This window comes from Mobula birostris, chromosome 5 (assembly GCF_030028105.1).
Source record: "Mobula birostris isolate sMobBir1 chromosome 5, sMobBir1.hap1, whole genome shotgun sequence".
Lineage (NCBI taxonomy): Eukaryota > Metazoa > Chordata > Chondrichthyes > Myliobatiformes > Myliobatidae > Mobula > Mobula birostris.
Window position 1 is genome coordinate 172,962,553 of NC_092374.1, and position 22,440 is coordinate 172,984,992.

Consider the following 22,440-nt stretch of genomic DNA (forward strand, 5'->3'; position numbering starts at 1 on the left):
CACCCAGCTACCCACTGATTTTAACCCTCGCCTAATCACACGACAATTTACAACGACCAATTTGCCTAAAACCGGTACATCTTTGGAATGTGGGAGAAAACAAAAACGTCTCGAGGAAACCGATGTATTGATGGGAAGTACAGAGGGCGCCCTGAATTAAACTTCAAACTCTGCCGCCCCAAGCTGTAATAGTGCTGTGCAAACTGCTATGCCACCCTTTCCTCTCGCCTCCTGCCCCTCCACTCCCCATCCTCATCCTACCCGTCCATATTCCAGCTCTCCCTCTGCTCCGCCATTCTCTTTCCCAACTCCTCCTTCTGTTCTCCCTCACCCCATCCCCACCTCTCTCAACCTTCCTTCCTCTCAACAGCAATTTCTCCCTCTCCCCCACCCTTCACACCTCCCTCCCTACCCACTAAACTGTTTGGTCCGTTGCCCAGGTTTCGTCTCCGGGCAACACCTGCTTGTGACGTCATACTGGAGTGATTGGCTGACGGTGGATACATCTGATTGGCTGGGATTGGCAGTGTGTGATTGGTTGACAATGAATGCACGTGATTGGTTAGCCGCGGGCTTCCGATGTATCGTTGTAAACAGCGGGCGGCGGCCGGACTCCGCGCAGCGGGTGAGGGCGGGGACCGGGAGATGGCCTCTCGGAGTGGGGTTGGGGTTGGAGTCGGAGTCGGGGGCGGGGCTACCCTCCGTGGAGCCACTGTTGCCTTAGTCTCCTTCGCGGCCGCGCTGTGCTGTCTGTGGACTGAAGGTAAAGCTGGGTCCAGGGCGGCGAGGAAACTGATGCCGCTCTGTTGTCGACTGCGCACAGCAAGATCCCACAACCGGCACTGGTGGTGCGCCAGGCGGATCCAGGCCGGACTCCCCGCCTAGTGTGTGCACCTATCCGCCTGTCGTTTGGGACTCACCAAAGACACTGCACGATGCGGTGTGAGGTTCCCTCGGAATCTGCGCGGTGCCGGCGGCGCACAGCATGGTCGTCTGTATTTTGTGCTCCTTTCTACAGCTGAGAGGTTGGGGCTGATGATCGGGGAGGCGCCGGATCACTCGGCGACTGACTGTGTCCGTGTTGTTTTTCCCAGTTCTGCACAGAGCCTTCACCTTCCACAGCCACAGGCCTGCTGCGAGCATGGAGAGAAACCTTCAGATGGTCAGGAATATCGTTCCACCACTAGTCGCAGACAAGCATAAAGGACAGGATGGGAAGATCGGAGTGGTCGGAGGTTCTCGTGAGTACGTGCAGAAGAGCTCCGCTCTCTATGTTGCGCGGCGCCTCTTGGTTGTTGGTGTTGGATGAAGCCTTTGGAAGTCTCAATTGTTTGAGTCAGGTCCCCTAGGTGTGCAGTGCAGAGCTGGTCTGACAACTCCTAACTCGGGGCAGACCACGGGCTGGGACAGGGGTGTTCCGAGTGAGTGACGGACCCTGGCAGTCTGTGAGGGGGAGCCAGGCCTTGTGGATGTGATGGCTCTTTACAGGCACGTCCAATTCTAAACTTCCGGAGTGAAAGTGTAGGTGATAGAAATATTAATCAGGAGGCTTGGGTAATGTTTCTTTCAGAGCTACGATGAATTCTGACCACATTTTCTTCCACCCACTGCAGATATACTGGAGCGCCCTACTTTGCTGCAATCACCAGCCTTAAAGTGGTGGGTGTCCCTCAGAGACTGACAGGTGCTGCTGAAGCTGTTTGTTAAAGTGTCAGAGCTCGCGTTGGGTTTGTCGTCCTTGTAGCTGTCTGCTCCAGGGTTTATGGCAGTGTTACAGGTATCTGGTCATCTGTGGATGCGGGGGCATGGTTGATGTTTTCAGCTGAGACCCGACCCTGTATTTGATGCTGCTCAGTTGACTGAGTTCCTCCAGCACCTACAATACCCAGCAGGTCAGGCAGCACCTATGGAAATGAATAAACAGTCGATGTTTCGGGCCTAGACTCCTTCGCCAGTCCGTAGATGCTGCCTGACCCACTGAGTTCCTCGGCTATTTTGTGTGTGTTGCTCTGGATCTCCAGCACCTGCAGAATGTCTTGTGTTTATGATTCACAAACCCCTGTCTCTCGAGGTTTGGCAGAGCCTGGATCAGACTGGGATGGAGGCAGAGAGAAAGACACCCACACACTCTTACCTGCTGACTTATTTATGGTGCAGACTCTTTCGGGCTTGTATTGTACCCTGGGCAGTTGTAAGATGTTGGTGGTCAGAGCTGTAATAATCATGACCTTTTCAGTGCATCACAGGGCCGCCAGCTTCCCATTCCCACCCTTCCATGGGTTCACTTCCATGAAGAAGGTTCCCTTCCTGCAGATGCAGAACACATGCAGTGGTTTTTGCAAACACTTTCCCTTCTGCCCTTTAATCCCTCCCTCTCTTAAATCACCGTCTCTGGGAATCAGTTCCTCATCCGTGGAAGCAATTTCTCCAGGTTCTCCGGTTTAGCCCAGGCATGGGAATTCTCCAACCCCTCTGTGACATTTACATGCTTGCTGGTGCCAGAGGACCAGAAGTAGATGCAGTTTTCTATAGTGGCACACTAGAATTGTCCTGCTCCTATCTAGATTCCCCTTGACAAACCCCAGTGTGTGTGTGTATATCTCTATCTCTATCTCGCTGCACCACATTTTGTTGTACAGGTCCCCTCGGCACCCGAGTGACAAAGTACTTGGTTCAGCAGCAGCTGGGGGTGTGCATTCCACTCCTTGTATCATGTTCATCAGAGGGCCCCCAGAGGCGACTCTTGGTTTTGGGGGTGGGGGAGAGCAACTGTCAGGCTCACAGACCACCCCCCCACCCCTCCCAATCTATAGTATGGGCTGGGCAGTGTGAGACTGTTGCGGCTCTCTGAATGGGGAGGAGTGGGGTTCTGTGCGTGGGAAAGTGGGGTAGAGAGGTGTGTGTCCTTGTCTGGGGAGGGGTGGGTCTGTGTCCGCCTGTGTGGGGAGGGAGATGCATTGGGGGGGTATGCCCATGTTCGCGTGCGTGTGTGTGTGTTGGGGGGGTGGGGAGAGGTGTGCAGCGTTTCTGTGCGTGAGGGGAGAAAGCGTGTTGTGTTTGTGTGTGGAGAAGGGTGTGTTTGTGTCGTGTGTGTGTGTGTGGTGGATGGTGTGTAAGTGGACGTGGGGAAGAGGGGTGTGTGTCCATGTTAGAACATAGAACAGTACAGGAACAGGCTCTTCACCCACAAAGCTATGCTGAACCAAATAAATTAGTAATCAAATGGTCAACCGAACTAATCCTTTCTGACTGCACAATGTGCATATCATTCCCTGTTCCACAATACGTGCACCGCTCTAAACATCTCTGAAAAGTCCTGATGTTTCTGCCTCTACCACCACCTCAGGCAGCACATTCCAGGCACTCACTGTTCTGTGTTTTTTAATAAAACACTTCCCTTCACATCTCCTTTCAAATTACCGCCTCTCATCGTAAATGTATGCTGTCTGGTATCAGACATTTCAACCCTGGGAGAATGAGACTGCGTGCCTGTCACAACCTTTAAGATCTCCCCTCGGCCTCTTCTACTCCAGAGAAAACGACCTGCGTTTGTCTAACCTCTGGTTATAGCACATGGCTTCTAGTCCACATAGCGTGCTGGAGAACCTCTTGGGCACCCTCCCAAAGCCTCAACATCCTTCCTATCATGGGATGACCTTAACTGAATGGAATACAGCAGAGGCAGCCCAACTAGAGGTTTATAAAGCTGCAACATAACTTCCTGACATTTGAACTCTGTGTCTCCACTAATAAGGGCAAGCATACCAAGTGCCTTCTTAACCACCCGATCAACTGAGGGCTCCATGATCCCTCTGCTCACCAACACTGATAAGGGTCTTGCCTTCGATAGTGTACTGTCTGTTTACATTTGACCTACCCAGGTGCAACAGGGGAGGGGTGTCTCTGTGTATGGGGAAAGACGAGTTTATGGGGGGGGGGGAATGTGTGCCCTATCATCTGACTCTGCTCGTTGCAGGGCGCTGACCTCTCGCACGTGTTCTGCACCGTGGACGCTGCCCCGGCCATTAAATCCTACAGTCCCAACATCATCGTTCACCCAGTGCTGTGAGTCAGGACCGCGCCCTGGACTGCCTGTGGCTGGGGAATGGTGGGGATGAGAGCACGCACAGGGATGGGTGAATGTTCCGGTGTGGTGGGGATGACAGGAACATGAGGGTGGAGGTGGGCCAGAGGCAGGGGAGCGGAGATTCTGGGTGAGGGTGGAAGGGGTACTGGTGTGTGGGTGGAAGGAGGGAGGGGCGATGGGGCCGGTGGTGAGAACGTTTGGGAGAAGCAGTGCAGGGAGGTGTGGGGGGGGGGTGAGGTCTGGGAGCGGTAGAAGGGGGTGGTGGGGTTGGAGGGAGGGGTAGTAGAGGTGAGTGCATGCGGGGGGACAGTGGAAGGGTGCGTTGCTGGAGCAGGGCAGAGGGAGGGGTTGGGAGAGTGGGGTGGAGAGGGAAAAGGACGGTGGAACGGGGCGGTGATGGAGATGGTCTGTTGGTAGGGATGGTCAGACGGCAGCGGAGGAGGTGCGGAAGTGGTTCCCGGCCCTACACTCCATGGTGATCGGCCCAGGGCTGGGCAGAGAAGAGAAGGTGCTGCAGAATACCAAGGTCAGTGTGCGAACGGGAGCGGCTCTGTCTGTGAGGTGTGTGTGGGACACCCATCCCTAGGTCAGAATCTCACTACGCTTGATGTCGGGCAGACGTCACGGGCGTGAGCCCAACCACAGGAAGGTGCAGGCACCATCTGTCCCTGAATGTGGAGCCTGGGGCAAGGAGGGAGGGATTGACTGGTCTGTATCGGCCCTTGTGCTGGGGCAGTGCGAGTAGGAACCAGCCACTCTGCTCGGTCTTCTCCATCACTGGATAAGATCTGTCTTGGTACAACTGTTCTTTCCTGCTCCACTTTCAGTTCCCCACACTTCTACTGACAACAAATAGGGGTGTTATTCTTGGGTTTTCCAGTCAGCTGCCCTTCCTGCTATCTGGAATTTGGGATGGTTGCCAGGCGGGCTATCGGCTTCCTGCTATCTGGAATTTGGGATGGTTGCCAGGCGGGCTATCATAGCGGGAGAAAGCTGTTGGCCCTCCACTCTGCCTCTTATCATCTTGTCATCTCTCATCTTCTTTGCTCCAAGCACGAGCTCACTCAACCTCTCCTCATTAAAATGCTCTCCAATCCGTGCAGCATCCTGGTAAACATTCTCTACACCCTCTCTAAAGCATCCACGTCTTTCCTGTAGTGGATTACAATTATAATCAAATGCCTAACTAAGTCGATCCTTTCTGTCCATATTCTCTGCACATCCGTGCTTCTATCTAACAGCTGCTTGAATGCTTCTTTTGGCCTCCCCCCACCACCACGGTAATGCATTCCAGGCACCCACCTCTGTGTATTTAAAACAAAAAGGAACTTGCACCACACATCTCCGGTACACCTACCTCCTCGCACCTAGGATGCAGCCCTCTGGTTCTATACACTACAACCTGGGGAAAAGATGCTAGCTATCTACTCTACCTATGTCTCTCATAAATTTATAAACCTCTATCGAGTCTCTCCTCATCCCCTGCGAACTCAACTCGTGTTTGTCTAACCTTCCTATAGTTTATCCTTCTAATCCAGGCAGCATCCCAGTGAACCTCTTCTGCACCCTCTCCATAACCTCCACACCCTTCCTACGGTGGAGTGACCAGGACTAAATGAAATACTCCAGATGTAGCCTAACCAGAGTTTTAAAGCTGCAACATAACTTGCTGACTCTTGAATTCAATAATGGAGAGTTGTGTCCTTGAACAAGGCACATAACTACACATTGCTCTGCGACGACACCGGTGCTAAGCTGTATTGGCCCTTGCCTTGGACAACATTGGTGTCGTGGAGAGGGGAGACTTGCAGCATGGGCAACTGCTAGTCTTCCATACAACCTTGCCCAGGCCTGCGCCCTGGAGAGTGAAGACTTTTCAGGCGCAGATCCATGGTCTCGCAAGACTAACGGATGCCTTAATCTAATGGAGAGTATGCCATATGCCTCAGTGTCCGGGTGGGAACAAGTTTGGTGATGTCAGGCCTAGAGGCCAGTCTTGTAAGGCCCTTATCGCCACCAGCTCCTATCCAGGCTGAGATCTGGGAGATCCACATGGAAATCAGCATCGTTCCACATGGCCTAAATGTGACATTTCCACATGGAATTATTCAGTGAATCTTAAATCAAAGTGCTCCCTCGGTATCAGAATGTTGCAAATCTGACAGGAGAAAGGGGATGGAGAGAACGTTGAACTTGCTCACACAAGAGAGGGGTCAAGACAAGGAGCAGCGACAGGATTAAGGGAAAAGCTGGATGAGCACAGGAGTAATGGGGAAGGGTGGGAGGGGGCTGTTGTGGAGCAGGAACAGTGGCCTGTTTCTGTGCTGTAGGCATCCATTAGTCTTCTCTCTCCAGGGCGCAGGCCTGGGAAAGGTTGAATGGAAGACCAGCAGTTGCCCATGCTGCAAGTCTCCCCTCTCCACGCCACCAATGTTGTCCAAGGGAAGGGCATTAGGACCCATACAGCTTGGCACCAGTGTTGTCGCAGAGCAATGTGTGGTTAAGTGCCTTGCTCAAGGACACAACACGTTGCCTCAGCTGGGGCTCGAACTCACAACCTTCAGGTTGCTAGTCCAGTGCCTTAACCACTTGGCCACGTGCCCACACTGCTGTGGGCAGTGTGCTCAGTATGTGGGAGGAAGCTGCCCTGGTGTGGGTTACTGAATGTGTGTTACTTTCCCTGCAGGAAATAATCCGTCAGAGCAGAGCCCAGGGAATGCCGCTGGTGATCGATGCCGTGAGTACCTCTGGACATCGAGTGTTATGAGGAAAGGGTGGGGGAAATAGTTTCCAGGCATCCTGATGTACAGCGGAGTGGGCAACCAACAACTGTTTCCTGTGTAACATCACCTCGGGACGTGCTGTTTCATGGCCAGTGAGCTGCTTTGGTGGTTAGTCAGTGCCAGAGAGTCTTAAACCCTGCAGCCTCAGAAACGGGTTCAATTCTACTGCTGTCTGTCAGGAGTTGGTATGTTCTCCCTGTGACTTCATTGGTTTCTTCAGAGTGCTCCAGTTCCCCTCTCATTTCAGAGATGTATGGGTTGGTTAGTAGGCTAATTGGTTACATGGAGGTAATTGGGCCAGAAGAGCCTGTTACAGTGCTGTATCTCTAAAATAAATTTTAAAAATTAAAAAAAAACAGCTACCAGATTCAGTACTGGTTGGGGATACATCAGGCTTAGGCCATACTGTCCTCTCTTTCAGAGGGATTTTTATCAGCCGCTGGCCAGTTTAGTGTTTCACCCACCGAGAGTACAGGACTCCCTCAGTCCTGCTCCTTGAAGAAACCTCACACTGAGCCAGGGACGTGGGTTTGACAACTGGGGAACTTAAAATCAAGCCAGTCTCAGAAACTGTGAGTATCAGACTGTCCCCTATCCCTTTCAGCCCCAGTGGCATGACTGCCTCATCTTCTTCCCAGGGACAATAAATGAGGCATTGGCAGGACACCCGCACCCTGTGAATGAACTCCAGCTTCTGCAGGAGATGGCACATTGAGTGGATGTCCTTGTGCTGATCTCTCTATTTGCTGTAACTCCTGTGTTCTGGGTCCTCTGCCTTCCAGGACGGATTGTGGGTTGTCGTACAAGATCTGTCACTGATCCAAGGATACACCAGGGCCATCCTGACGCCGAACGTTGTCGAGTTTGGCAGACTGTACCAGGCGGTGGTGAGTCTCTGACTTTGCCGAGCAGTATGGAACCTTCAGTGTGTTGAACTGGAATTGTGTTAAACTTGGACAGTATCGTGTCTGGCTCTGCCTTAATGTGATTTACCCCCTTTGAGAACGAGGTACAAGCCACACTCAACATTTTAGTTCCCTTCTGCAATCATATTTTGAATGGTCCATGGACACTACTTTGCTACTTTTTTGCATTATTTATTTATTGTAAATTTTGTATATTGCATCATACTACTGCCAAAAAACAACAAATATCATGACTTATGTTGGGCACGTGGCCAAGTGGTTAAGGCGTTCGTCTAGTGACCTGAAGGTCACTAGTTCGAGCCTGAGCTGTGGCAGCGTGTTTGTGTCTTTGAGCAAGGCACTGAATCACACATTACTCCAGTGTCTGTGCGAGGAGTGGCGCCCCGCACAGACTTCCAATCTGCACCTTGTAAGGCATGAAGATGCCTGACGCAGGCCTCTCATGGTCTGAGTCGACGTTCCCTCCTCTCCCCCCTACGTAGGTGATAATAGACCTGACTGTGATTTGGTCGTCTCTTGCAGAGGATCAGTAAACAAAGGCACAGTGAGTCGAGCAGCTGTCATCTGGGGCACTCTCCCTGAGAGCAGCAGACTCAGCAAGATTTTGCAACAATGTCTGGACATTTGAGAAGCAAAATGTAGGTGCATGGGGGAGGGCATGGACACCCTAGACCCTGGCCTATAGCCCAAAACTGAGGGGGCTCTGTCAGGGTTGAGTCGACCATACTGAGCAAGGAGCAACTCTGTTCTCGATCCTTGAGGAGTTTCATCTATCTGTGTGTCCGTGTATTTTATGACAATGGTTGAGTCTGGTTTGAGGAAAATATCCAAATGCTCAGACAAGGTCTGATTGGGTTAGTGAGGGTTGGGAGAGATTAATGTGATTGATATCCAAAGTTCTGTGAGCTCTCTGAGGACAGTGGTTCTCTTTGTTTAGTTGAAGAGCCCTGTGGATGCGAAGGATTATCAAGGGACACTGCTCCAACTCAGCCAAGCCCTTGGCAATGTCACCATTGTCCAGAAAGGGAAGAAAGATCTGATATCAGATGGAACAACAGGTAGGCTTCATTGCAGAAACATCTTACACAGGGCTCACTGGCTTGTGCATCCGGGATTTATCCTGCACTCTGATCTCCGCACTGTCCTGGTTTCAGCCTCTGACAGGTCTGGACTCCCTCCGTTAGAGACTGAGAACAGAACATGCCTGAGTGTTGGTGCCACAGCTGCGGATAAGTTTGTCCTGGCTGATGTCCAGCATCAGGTTTCAATGGTGGGGGTGGTGTCTGTGGGCAGGGGTCAGAGGTGCACACGTTTCTGATGGGTCCCCTGGAAGTGTGAACAAAGCTGTATAAATTCAGACAGTCTGAGTTCCACAGTAACTCATTTAGGACCAGAGATGGGGCGCAGCCATGTCTGACAGTGCAATAGCAGTGATGCTCTGGGAAACAAGAGTCCACCTCCCACACCCTTTCTCTCGTTCCATTTCTCTAGTTTCCCCCTCCTGCGCTAGTGACTGCCACATTCCCCCTCCTGCGGTACTGGCTGCCACATTCTACCCACTGTGAGGGACAACTTTTCAATTCGTTCATCCTGCCCTGCCGGGAAAGGACATGGTAAACACCAAATATCTGAGACACGAGAGAGTCTGCAAATGCTTGTTAATCTTGAGCAACAAACACACAAAGTGCTGTTGGAATCCAGCAGGTCAGGCAGCATCAAGCTGGGGGCGGGGGGCTCGGGGAATAAACAGTGGACATTTCAGGCCAAGTCCCTCTTTCAGGATTGGAAAGGAAGGGGGCAGAGGCCAGAAGAAGGTGGGTGGAGGGGAAAGAGTACAAGTTGATGGGTGAGAACAGATGAAGGGAAGGTGGGTGGGTGGGGGAAGATGTGACAAGCTGGGAGGGGAGAGGTAAAGGACTGAAGAAAAAGGAATAATAGGAGACAATGGAACATGGAATAAAGGGGAAGTAGGAGGGGAACCAGAGGGAGGTGGTGGGTAGGTCAAGTTTCATCAGGTTGGAGGCTACCCAGATGGAATACAAGGTGGTGCTCTTCCAACCTGAGTTTGGACTCGTGGCAATAGAAGATATTCCCCCTTCCTTTCAAGTCTTGATCTGAAATGTTGACTGTTTATTTCCCACCATAGACACTGCCTGACCTGCTGAGTTCCTCCAGCTTGTATGTTACCAAATACCTTGGACATTTGTCCATATGAACACAGTATAAAACACTGTCTTATCTGGTCAGATGGTTTTGTAGATTACATGTTGGGAACCTATTTCCATTAAGTATTGGTCATTGCTCATGTACCCGTAGGGGTTTAAAACCTAATCAGGTTATTGAAACAGCACTGCCCTGAAGATGAGCCTAACCAGAGCCCCCTTGCCGTTGCAGTGCTGGAATGTTCCCTGGAGGGCAGTGGCCGGAGGTGTGGTGGTCAGGGAGACCTTCTGTCTGGATCCCTGGGCGTGCTGGCCCACTGGGCATTTTCTGCTGGGACGGACAAAACTAATGGGTAAGAACGTGCAATGTCCAGAATCTGATTGATACAGCCACTGCTGGGTATTAATAGTGTGTTATAAGTCAGTAGTGTAGAACACCATAAACTCCCAGCAATTTTATTCATACCTGACTTGGGCTTGGATTGAGTGGGTGATTTACTGGCTGGAAATAGAGGGCAATGGGGAAAACGAACTATTCCAGCTGTAAGAGGAACAGCGGCCAGGATGGGTGAAATGGATGAGCGAAAGACCGTGGTTTGGTGGGGAGGGGTTGTTTTTAAACAGTGAGCTGTCATCTGGGACATATTCACAAATAGTGGGGATCAGATTCAGGAGAAAAGGCAGGAGTTTAAATCTTGTAGGGTAATAGGAGACTGGGGTATGGTTGGTCAGTACAAGAACGATCTGAGCAGAGAATTCATTGCCACAACCCTCACCTGTTGAACAGCATCTCCTTTCTCCACACCCCCACCATTTCCAGGTTAAACCCCACCCTCATTGCTTCATTTGGAGCGTGCGCGCTGACGAGGCAGTGCAACTACCAGGCATTCCAGAAACACCGCCGCTCGATGTCTACATCAGACATGATTGAAGAGATCGCCACCGCCTTCCACAAACTCTTTGAGAGCTGATGAGAGGCAGCAGTTTCAAGTTGCACCAGAAGGCCAGTTGGGCCAATTGCTCACACCCTGCAACAGTTTCCATGAAGCAATGGGGTAGAGTTCAGTTTATTTTTCTGAAGATTTAACCAGAGGCTGATGGGTGCTGTTTGAGCTGTGGTTACCATGGATTGCAATCTTCTATTGGACAGGGACAGAGGTGACTGGTATAGTTCAGGGGAAGAGATATCCAACATTCTAAATCATACTGCTGTAAGTTTCTTTCCTTGGGCTGATTTACTGGACAAATTTGTTTTCTAAATAAAAAGTTTACCTCACTTGTGCTTTGACACTACGATGGTTTGAAGAGGAGTTCTTTGGGGGAAGGGAGTAAAACTGAGGCCCTACGGTTCTGAACAAGAGTGAGATACTTCGACCAACTAATGTAGACTCAGAGACAAGGCATTTAGGCAAGTTACAGGGGAGTTAGCCTAGATTGGCTGAAGGGCCCATTGCAATTCTGTATGACTACAAACATTACCTGGTTGTCATTTGCAATAATATAACCAGTTTTCTCACTAGCAGTGATTTTCAACTTTATATTCACTGAAATCAGAAAACCATCCAGACTGCGCTTGAACACTAACTCCTGCCCAGATTTCTAGTTGCCGCAGGAAGAGGCTTTGCCTCTTCACTCTTTTGGTAGCATACAGTTCTTGACCTGGGACAACTTGTGCCACTGAGCCCAGGGCCCCTCTGATATCCTCCTGTTGTTCATAGACTCTTCCCTATATTTATCCAATTCCCTTTAATACTAAATCTATTTACACTGTTCTTTCATGAAGCTCAGTGCCAATCACAATTGGCAAAGTTTAAAAAGAGCTGACTGTTGCTGTTTCCAGTCACCCTTGCCCTACCTGCTGCTCCCTCCCTCCCTCCCTCTACACTCCTGAACCAGCGTAAGACACACATTCATTAGATTATAGGATGAATGGACTTGTAGTTCTCCTGTCATTCCTGCTTAGCAAAACATTGAGTGCATGTTGCCCAGGAAACAGATGTCAGCTGGATTCAGAATGTAGTCAGAGAGCAGAGCTCCCTTGAAGATGAGAACAGCTTTACAAATATGAACAGTGGAAACACTGGGTTCCACTGAAGAGACCACCTACTGTACCTTTTCTTCAAACTGCTATCTGCAAACTGTGGAATTAATGCACAGAACCCATTCCGTGGTGCTAGGTTTTGCCCGTGTTGTAGTGTCTCACTGGCAGGACAGACACAACAATGACAACGTGAGTAAAATCCGACAACAGACTCATCTCAGCGCCATGCTTAAAATAAACACATTTACTTACCCCGTGAATGTGCAGTGTTGCTACTGAATGTTAGATGAACAAGAAAATGTAAAATGTCAAGTCATACAGCATAGAAACTAACTCACTGTTGCTAACCCGGATGTCTATCCAAGCTAGTTGCATCAGCCTGTGTTTGGCCCAGATCCCCCCTCCTCCACATGACTGTCCAACTGTCTTTTAATCATCAGAATTGTACCTGCTTCTACTGCCAGTTCAATATACACTACTATAGCTCATAACTAATTACACGTTAAACTGAATTAACTTCTATGCCTTAGGCTGCACATGAAAATAACTGATTCCAAAATCCTACGCCATAAGATACTAAAAATAAAATTGTTTACAAGTTAGTACTTTGTATTATTGAGCAAAATGGAAATGTATGGATCCTCAATTAGCTTTATTTGTCATGTGTGCATTGAAACAGTGAAATGAGTCTTGCTGGGCTGCCCATATGTATCCTGGCAGCAGCAAAGCGTGTCCACCACTCACACGTCTTCGGAATGTGGGAGGAAACTGGAGCACCCAGAGGAAACCATGCAGTCACAAGCAGAAAAGGGAATCAGTGGTTATTGGTTTGTAATAGTGTTACGTTAACTGCCATGCTACAATGTTGCCTTCCAGTTATGGATTCCCCTACCCAGGAGGGCTGACCATTCACCTTATCCATGCCCTTCATGATTTTATATATCACTTTTCACAAGAGTTTAAAAGTTTCTTCCACCTCACTCCCCTTTCTCTATCAGCAGAGATTGACAACTTGACTGCAGGGTTGGGGTAAATGCGGCAGTGACTGAGGCACTCCTGATGGCCACATGCAGAAATAGCTGCATCTTTATACAAGTACAAATCTTCAGTCTATGAATTAATCACAGCTTGTCATATTCAAAGATTACTTTCTTTTTATTAGTGATGAATACATTGATGCACAGCACCACAATGATCACAGAGCTTTCTATAGTCTCGCTGAATGACAATGATGGTTCGTTCCCTGGTTGGAAATATTCCTTCCCAGAGAGCAGTGTGCTTGGCAAAGTGTTTCAACTTGCAGAGCCTCTGCAGACCAGGAAAACTTATGCTTATAGATCTGGGATAGCAATCATCTTGAATCAGTCCTCTGGCTCAGCCCGTCATTGTGTGGCTAATGGTGAGTTCAGCTGATCCGCTCACAGCAGGATAAAAAAACATCCAGAGACCACTGTGTGACATTGTCTCGCTACGGTCAGATGTCAGTGGTCAGGTTTCACCTGTGTTTCTGTTGGCAAGTTGCGGGGTCATCTCCCAAGATGAAGTCGTCCCTCTATCCTGTGAAAAGCAATAAGAAGGTTTACAGTGTGTTCTGGGGAACTGTAACAGATCAAATCATGTCACATGAAGCATCTCAAGTGATGAATCAGGAGACAGGACACCAGGCCTTCTTGCTCAACACCAGCAAAACTGAAGAGCTAATTGTTGACTTTGGGAAGAGGAAGGAGGATGAACATGTACCAGTTTACACTGGTGAATTGGTGATGGTCAGCAGCTTTAAATTCTGTCCTGTACCGTGAACACAGATGCAACCATAAGGGTGGCACACTAGTGTCTAGTTTCTCAGGGAGTATGGGTTATCAGTGAACACTAACAAACACATACAGATTGTCAAGTTTATTGTCAATTTAACCAAATACATCTACGGAGTCAAGTGAGACATTTCTCCGGACTAGGGTGTAAAACACAGTGGTACATACAACTCCCAATAACTCTAGAAAGCAAGAATTAAATCTACAAATGAATTGTGCATTAATAAGTACTATTTATAAGTATCCTGACTGGTTGCATCATGGTCTGGTACAACAATTTGAATGTGTAGAAACGCAAGAAGCTGCGGGGTAGAGGACTCAGCCCAATACGTCACAGGCACACTCCTCCCCTCCAGAGGGCACATCTATCATCCAAAATCCACATTATCTAGGCCATGCTATCTCATAGCCACATCAAGCAGAAGGTACTGAAGCCTCAAGCCCCTCACCACCAGGTTCAAGAAGGGAAGGCTACTTCCCTTCAACCACTCAGTTCTTGAACTAACTGGCAAAACCTCAAGTCACTACAGTTTAGCAACACTATAAGCAATTTGACCACTTTGCTCTAAGTCAAGATTTTTATTTTTGTTTTGTTTTCTTGTAAAATGTTATGTATAATTTATGACTTTTTAAGGAAGCTACTTATATGATGCTATGTGTCTGTGACGCTGTTGCAAGTAAGATTTCCATTGCACCTGTACTTGTACTTGTCCGGATGATAATAAACTCTACTTTGACCTTGATTCTCATACTCCAGAAAATTCCCTCAACTCTGCCGGTCTGCCTCTAGGCTTCCCCTAGATACTCATTGAGGTTCTGGCTCAGACTTGGTTACTCCATCAGTCTTCCATTGGTGAAACCGGTCCACTCCCAATCCTAATGGTAACAGCACTCAGCCCCAGCCTCACCCACTGTCCCAAGAGGGCAAACAATGCAAGTGTCACCACATTTCATAGGGCACTGTCAGCAGCCAATGTACTCCACTGCCCTTACACAGTCATTGGGAATATGTGACTGAGCTCAGTGAAAGTTGATTTCAGTTTGAGATTCATTAAATAACCCGAGGTTCCTACCTGGTTCCACCAAAGACCTGAACCACAGATCCAGAGGAAAGTTCTACCCTTGGCAGAACAACCAAGGAATTTAAATTTCTGAACAGCCAAGTTCTTTCCAGCATCCACAAAGCACAAGACAGGAGTGTAAACAAAACTCTCTGGAAGAGTGCACCTCCAAAAACACTATGGCAGCCATGCTGCCTCCGGTTCTCCAGCCTCCAACATCCCCAGTAGACTTGCAAACTCATAGATATTGAGCCTCTGACTTCCAGACATGCCGACCCAGGATTCAACCATTGTGCCTGACTTCCCAACTTCAGTCTTCAATCTTCAGTACAGACACCAGAACTCACCCATCACAGACCCCAATGTCCAAACCTCCAACCCGAGGACTTGCTAAGCTGATGGGTCACCAGCTCTTGTGTCTCCTGCCTTCATGGACCTCCAGTCCAGGGATTCACTGACCTGAAGGGCATCAGCCCTCAGGCATGGTGCTGCTAACCTTGGTATTTCACCACAGGAATCACTGGTCTTCATTCACAGCACCTACCAGCCTGATATCCGTCCATAGGAATCATTGTCCTTTGAGCATTGAGCACTCTGACCTGGACTAACCTTTAACTCCCCTTCATCCCTTTCCCTAAACCCTAACATTTCCCAAACTCCCAATGCTCTTCCCCAAAACCATCCCGACAAACCTAAACAAGCAACTGTCTAAACCACTACCTCAATGGACTTCTCAGTTCAGTGCCATCTTAGCCAAATATGCAAATATTGTGAAGATTACTGTTGACTGAACGTACATAAAGGGCAGCCATGATCCTCAACACTAGAAAAGCTGCTTTTTATATCATCTGCAAACACTGTACCTGTCATTTGGAATCAATTTTCTCTTTGCATATCCTTACTTCCTCCCGAATGTTAATCTAAACTAATATTATTATTCCTCTCCATGCCTTGCGGCACATCGGGTGGCAGCCTTGTTTTTTTTTTTTTTTAAAAAGGCCGAGTTGCTAACTCAAAGTTCAATCCAGCACGGATGGAAAGCCGGTCAGATTCGAACCTGGGACAACTCGCCTAGAAGTCTGGTGTTGATGTCACTACACCACCAGCCAATACCCAAAATATACTAGCGGTATAAAACTGCATGGTTTAAACACAATCTTCAAACACAGAATTTCACAGAACGAATTTTGAAAAGTTAAGTGCCTCAGGCTAAAATAAAAAGAATTCCAGCTTGAACGTCTGCTTACTCCTTCAGTAAACACTCTCAGGATGACACTCACACATCATATGCTGTTTAAAGCTGCTTCCAGTGACAGCTTTTGAAATGAATATTCCACAAGTTCCATGTTCTGGCAAATTGCTTTTAATAAACTATCTGACTTCTAGTTCATTGTTAATTTAACAAAATACACATGAAAGAATGACAAAAAGGCAAGATGCAGATGCTGAGGAGCAAAACTGCTGGCGAAACAGTGGGTCAGGTAGCATCTGTGGAGGCAGAGGGGTGGTTGAGGTTTCTGGTCAAAATCCAGAAATAAAGCTTTTCTGGAAGAGATTAGTCTTCTTAACCACACCGAATCCAGACATATAAAAGCACAGATTTCTCCGACTAGGAGAGGCAGCCCTTTAGAAGAGAGTTACTCTGAGTTCATCCCGTCGGTAAACAGCAGCAAATGGATTGGTATGCTGCAATCCATTCTTTGAGCAGCAGAGGGCAGACATGGGCCGCTCAACGCTGGCTAGTTCAGTGTTAAAGAAAGTGTCAGCAGCATGTGATACGGTTTGCAGTGTGTGTTTGACTACTGTGGCTCATCTATCACAAACCACAGAGGTTTTGTTCATCAGGGCTACAGTTACTTCCAACAGAAAATGCAGAAATACTCAACAGGTCAAGCAGCATGAGTGGAAAATAGTTTCAGAAAGAGTCAGACCCCATCTGACCACTTGGAAATTCCCAGTCTTTCATGTGTTTAGTTTACCTTTTCACCATCATCTTTGTTTTAAATTCACTTCCTGCTGCCGCCCTCCTGTGCGAGGTACTCTGAGTTGTTTTGGTATACTTAAATGTCTCTATTTAAGGCAAGTTCACAGCTTTGGAATAGGTCGGTTTCATCTAGTCTCTCTTGCCTGTTCCAGTGAGGTCACAGCCCACCTTGTACCTTCACCCCCCTTCCAGCTACCACTGTTCTGGAACTACTAACACCCCAGCTCAGCAAAAATCTCTCAACCTCAGCACTGGCATTTTTAACTGATCCCCAGCGTCATCAACTTTTTGAGGAGGGAGCTTCAGACTTCTATCCTATAAAGGAAAGCCCTGAATGTCTGAGCTCTAAGTTTAACATTGCCCTTGTTCTGCACACATTCCACAGGAAATAGCTTCTCTTTGCCCAATTCCTGTTAACATCTTGACTACCTCCATCTGTTCACCCTTCTCTGTGTAAGCCCATGCACTTAATCTAATCTACTTGAGTCATAGAACACTACAGCATAGAAACAGGCCATTCTGCCCATCTAGCCCATGCATTCCTGGTATTCTGACTAGTCCCATCTACCTACACCAGATCATATCCCTCCAAGCCCCTCTATCCAACTATCCAAATTTCTCTTAAATGTTACAACTGACCCTGCACCTACCACTTCTGTTCAACAATCTCACCACCCGCTGAGTGTAGAAGCTCCCCTTTAAATTCCCCTTAGATATTTCAGCTTTCACCCTAAACCCATGTCCTCTGGTTCTAGTTTCTTTCAACCCCAGGGGGAAAAGCCTGAATCCATTCACCCTATCTATACCTCCATTAGATACGCCCTCATTCTCCAGCACTCCAGGGATTTAACTCAACCTATTCAGCCTTTTCCTATAATGCAGGCTCTTAAGTTCCAACAACTCTTTATTGATTATCATTCCTGTAGGTAGGTGGTCAGAAATGCAGAATACTCCAAATTCAGCCTCACCAGTGTCTTACACAACTTCAACGTAGCATCTCAACTACTGTACTGAAAGCCCTGATTTTTGAAGGTCAACGTGCCAAAAGCTCTCTATGACCCAGTCTACCTGTGATGCCACTTTCAAGGAATTGGGATTCTGTGGTCCCAGGTCCTTCTGTTTTGCCACACGTCTCAGGGCTCTCCCTTTCACTGTTCAAGTCTCGCTCGGTTTGTCCCCCAAAGTGCACCATCACACAATTGTCTGCATTAAACTCCATATGCCATTTCTCCAGCTGGTCCAGATGCTTCTGCAAGCTTTAATAGCTTTCCTTATTGCCCACTACGCCCCCAATCTTGGTGTCGTCCACAAATTTACTGATCCAGTTTACAAGACTGTCATCTAAATCATTAATATAGATGATAACTAATGGACCCAGTACTGATTCCTGCAGCACACTACTAGTCACAGACCTCCAGTCAGAGGCAACCATCTTCTATCACTCTCTGGCTTCTGATAAGCCAATGTTGAATCCAGTTTAAAAACGCAAACAACAGGAATTCTGCAGATGCTGGAAATTCAAGCAACACACATAAAAGTTGCTGATGAACGCAGCAGGCCAGGCAGCATCTCTAGGAAGAGGTGCAGTCGACGTTTCAGGCCGAGACCCTTCGTCAGGACTAACTGAAGGAAGAGTGAATAAGGGATTTGAAAGTTGGAAGGGGAGGGAGAGATCCAAAATGATAGGAGAAGACAGGAGGGGGAGGGATGGAGCCAAGAGCTGGACAGGTGATAGGCAAAAGGGATATGAGAGGATCATGGGACAAGAGGTCCGGGAAGAAAGACGGGGGGGGGGGTGGACCCAGAGGATGGGCAAGGGGTATATTCAGAGGGACAGAGGGAGAAAAAGAAGAGTGAGAGAAAGAATGTGTGTATAAAAATAAATAACAGATGGGGTACGAGGGGGAGGTGGGGCATTAGCGGAAGTTAGAGAAGTCGATGTTCATGCCATCAGGTTGGAGGCTACCCAGACGGAATATAAGGTGTTGTTCCTCCAACCTGAGTGTGGCTTCACCTTTACAGTAGAGGAGGCCGTGGATAGATATGTCAGAAAAGGAATGGGATGTGGAATTAAAATGTGTGGCCACTGGGAGATCCTGCTTTCTCTGGCGGACAGAGCGTAGGTGTTCAGCAAAGCGGTCTCCCAGTCTGCGTCGGGTCTCGCCAATATATAAAAGGCCACATCGGGAGCACCGGACGCAGTATATCACCCCAGCTGACTCACAGGTGAAGTGTTGCCTCACCTGGAAGGACTGTTTGGGGCCCTGAATGGTGGTAAGGGAGGAAGTGTAAGGGCATGTGTAGCACTTGTTCCGCTTACGCGGATAAGTGCCAGGAGGGAGATCAGTGGGGAGGGATTGGGGGGGGACGAATGGACAAGGGAGTTGCGTAGGGAGCGATCCATGCGGAATGCAGGGGGGCGGGAGGGAAAGATGTGCTTAGTGGTGGGATCCCATTGTAGGTGGCGGAAGTTACGGAGAACAATATGTTGGACCCGGAGGCTGGTGGGGTGGTAGGTGAGGACCAGGGGAACCCTATTCCTAGTGGGGTGGCGGGAAATGGAGTGAGAGCAGATGTATGTGAAATGGGGGAGATGCGTTTAAGAGCAGAGTTGATAGTGGAGGAAGGAAAGCCCCTTTCTTTAAAAAAGGAAGACATCTCCCTCGTCCTAGAATGAAAAGCCTCATCCTGAGAGCAGATGCGGCGGAGACGGAGGAATTGCGAGAAGGGGATGGCGTTTTTGCAAGAGACAGGGTGAGAAGAGGAATAGTCCAGATAGCTGTGAGAGTCAGTAGGCTTATAGTAGACATCAGTGGATAAGCTGTCTCCAGAGACAGAGACAGAAAGATCTAGAAAGGGGAGGGAGGTGTCGGAAATGGACCAGGTAAACTTGAGGGCAGGGTGAAAGTTGGAGGCAAAGTTAATAAAGTCAACGAGCTCAGCATGCGAGCAGGAAGCAGCGCCAATGCAGTCGTCGATGTGGCGAAGGAAAAGTGGGGGACAGATACCAGAATAGGCACGGAACATAGATTGTTCCACAAAGCCAACAAAAAGGCAGGCATAGCTCGGACCCATACGGGTGCCCATAGCTACACCTTTAGTTTGGAGGAAGTGGGAGGAGCCAAAGGAGAAATTATTAAGAGTAAGGACTAATTCCACTAGACGGAGCAGAGTGGTGGTAGAGGGGAACTGATTAGGTCTGGAATCCAAAAAGAAGCGTAGAGCTTTGAGACCTTCCTGGTGGGGGAATGGAAGTATATAGGGACTGGACATCCATAGTGAAAATAAAGCGGTGGGGGCCAGGGAACTTAAAAATCATCAAAAAGTTTAAGAGCGTGAGAAGTGTCACAAACATAGGTCGGAAGGGATTGAACAAGGGGGGATAAAACCGTGTCGAGGTATGCAGAAACGAGTTCGGTGGGGCAGGAGCAAGCTGAGACAATAGGTCGGCCAGGACAGGCAGGTTTGTGGATCTTGGGTAGGAGGTAGAAATGGGAAGTGCGAGGTGTGGGAACCATAAGGTTGGTAGCAGTGGATGGGAGATCCCCTGAGCGGATAAAGTCGGTGATGGTGTGGGAGACAATGGCCTGGTGCTCCTTAGTGGGGTCACGATCGAGGGGTAAATAAGAGGAGGTATCCGCGAGTTGTCGCTGTGCCTTGGCAAGGTAGAGGTCATTACGCCAGACTACAACAGCACCCCCCTTATCGGCGGGTTTAATAATAAGGTTAGGATTAGTGCGGAGGGAGTGGAGAGCAGAGCGTTCCGAAGGAATGAGGTTGGAATGGGGACAAGGTGCGGTGAAGTCGAGACGGTTGATGTCCCGTCAGCAGTTAGCGATAAAGAGATCAGTTGTCTGTCAGCCTTTGTTTACATATAGTTTTTCAGAAAATTCTACTGCATTTCTTTTTCCCTGTAAATGCCTGCAAGAAAATGAATCCCACATATGGTAGCATATGTACTTCAATAATAAATTCACTTCTAACTTTCTAGATCAGCCTCCCATCCAAAACTTCGTCAAAGGCCTTGCTGAAGTCCATTAAAGTCCACAGTTCTGGGAAATGCTTTTTCTTTCTAGTTCCAGCCAGATCATTGATGGGAAAGAGGGAAATGGGTAGGAGGTATCCAGGACGACAGATATTATTAGGCAGTTTTTTTTTCCTGCTCCTTTTCAGCGATACCCTGCTGTGCCCACCCATCTCTCACTCACCTTTATGTTGATTCCAATGGCACTGAGATCCTTCCGCAGTGAGTCACAGGCTCTCAGGAGAGGCTGTCGCTCAATCTTCAGCTGCCTCCTACGCTCCCTCTGTCGCTCTCCCTCTTCCTTGCTCAGCTCTCTGCCTCCACAGCTTGCCTCTTGCTCATCCACTGCTAGAGCGTAGTTCCTGACCTCCTGGCGAAAAGCTACCAACTGCTCGGCAACAGTGCGAAGGGTGGCTGAAGATCTGTCTGCTGTCAGTAGCTGAAATACAAGGAGACAACCAAGGAAAATGGCAGCGGGAAGATACTCTACATACACTACGTGTGCTTAATTAATCTATGGTTACAGCAGCCACGTGAGGAAGGGAAGAAAACTGACAACAGAAGCTACAGTAGCCATTCAGCTCATCACATATCTGCTACTTTGGTCCCATCAACTAGGTCTCTGAATGATACCAATATTTGAGCCCTTTTTATACACTCGGACACTTTATTAGATACAGGAGTGGAACCCAATGTGGTCTTCTGCAGCTGTAGCCCACCCACTTCAAGATTTGATGCGTTGTGCATTTCGAGATGCTCTTCTACACACCACTGTTGTAGTACGTGGTTATTTCAGGTACTGTTGCCTTTCTGTCAGCTTGAACCAGTCTGGCCAATCTCTTCTAACCTTTCTCATTAACAAGGCATTTCTCCCCCCACAGAAACACCGCTCACTGGATGTTTTTTCTTGTTTTTTGCACCGTTCCCTGTAATCTCCAGAGACTGTGGTACCTGAAAATCCCGAGAGATCAGCAGCTTCTGAGATACTCAAACCACCCCACCTGGCACCAACAATTATTCCATGATCAAAGTCACAGCTGACCCTACTGACCATGCCTGTGATGTTTATATGCACTGACTTGCTTCCACATGATTGGCTGATTAGATATTTGCATTAACTAGCAGGCGTATCTAATAAAGTGACCACCGAGTATTTTTCAGAACCTGATCCAACTTGTAAACAACGTTCCAGTTTTTCAACAGCCTCAAGTATTTCCAAATGTCTCACCCCTGGGACTGAATGGACAGGAGATAGGAACATCTTTCGTATTTCTCTCTTGAATTTTAAAACCTTCACTAAATCCTTACTCAGCTAATGAAAGAAATAAACAAATCGGACGTGTCCAATCTACATTGCTGTTGCTGGCATCAGCTGGAGGAGGCTTCCCTGTGCCACGGCATCTCCACTCCCCACCCACTGCTGCCATGCTGAAAGCCCAATGTGACAGGGCACAGATGTACCCAACTGATAGGAACACCAGAAACTTAACAGGAGTGTGTTTTTATAAATCTGTAGTAGGCTCACAGGCTGACGCCAAACAAGCACCGCTCTTTGACAGTC

At 48.5% G+C, this 22,440-nt stretch overlaps 2 protein-coding genes across 8 annotated transcripts in view; one reads left to right on the forward strand and one right to left on the reverse strand.

Annotated features, from left to right (window-relative positions):
* The first annotated feature begins 542 nt into the window (after positions 1-542).
* naxd (NAD(P)HX dehydratase) lies at positions 543-14,553 on the forward strand. 3 transcript variants are annotated; one of them, XM_072258895.1, is made up of 10 exons: positions 543-625; positions 1,095-1,245; positions 1,614-1,659; positions 3,977-4,065; positions 4,505-4,613; positions 6,774-6,824; positions 7,653-7,757; positions 8,734-8,854; positions 10,191-10,311; positions 10,779-14,553. In XM_072258895.1, the coding sequence occupies exons 1-10, from the start codon at positions 580-582 to the stop codon at positions 10,927-10,929; spliced, it is 990 nt and encodes a 329-aa protein (XP_072114996.1). In that variant the 5' UTR covers positions 543-579; the 3' UTR covers positions 10,930-14,553. The 3 variants fall into 3 exon arrangements, with proteins under 3 accessions (XP_072114996.1, XP_072114997.1, XP_072114995.1); XM_072258894.1 differs by lacking the exon at positions 543-625 and adding an exon at positions 646-763; XM_072258896.1 differs by lacking the exon at positions 3,977-4,065 and having other exon boundaries at positions 1,095-1,241.
* Positions 13,136-22,440, reverse strand: part of cars2 (cysteinyl-tRNA synthetase 2, mitochondrial) — a 58,830-nt gene continuing 49,525 nt past the window's right edge. For all 5 annotated transcript variants that reach the window (XM_072258889.1, XM_072258888.1, XM_072258891.1 and 2 more), the window contains exons 14-15: positions 21,064-21,318; positions 13,136-13,556 (exon numbers count right to left, since the gene is read on the reverse strand). In XM_072258889.1, coding sequence (XP_072114990.1) covers positions 13,488-13,556; positions 21,064-21,318 — 324 coding nt within the window. In that variant the 3' untranslated portion in view covers positions 13,136-13,487. The remainder of the gene's footprint in view (positions 13,557-21,063; positions 21,319-22,440) is intronic.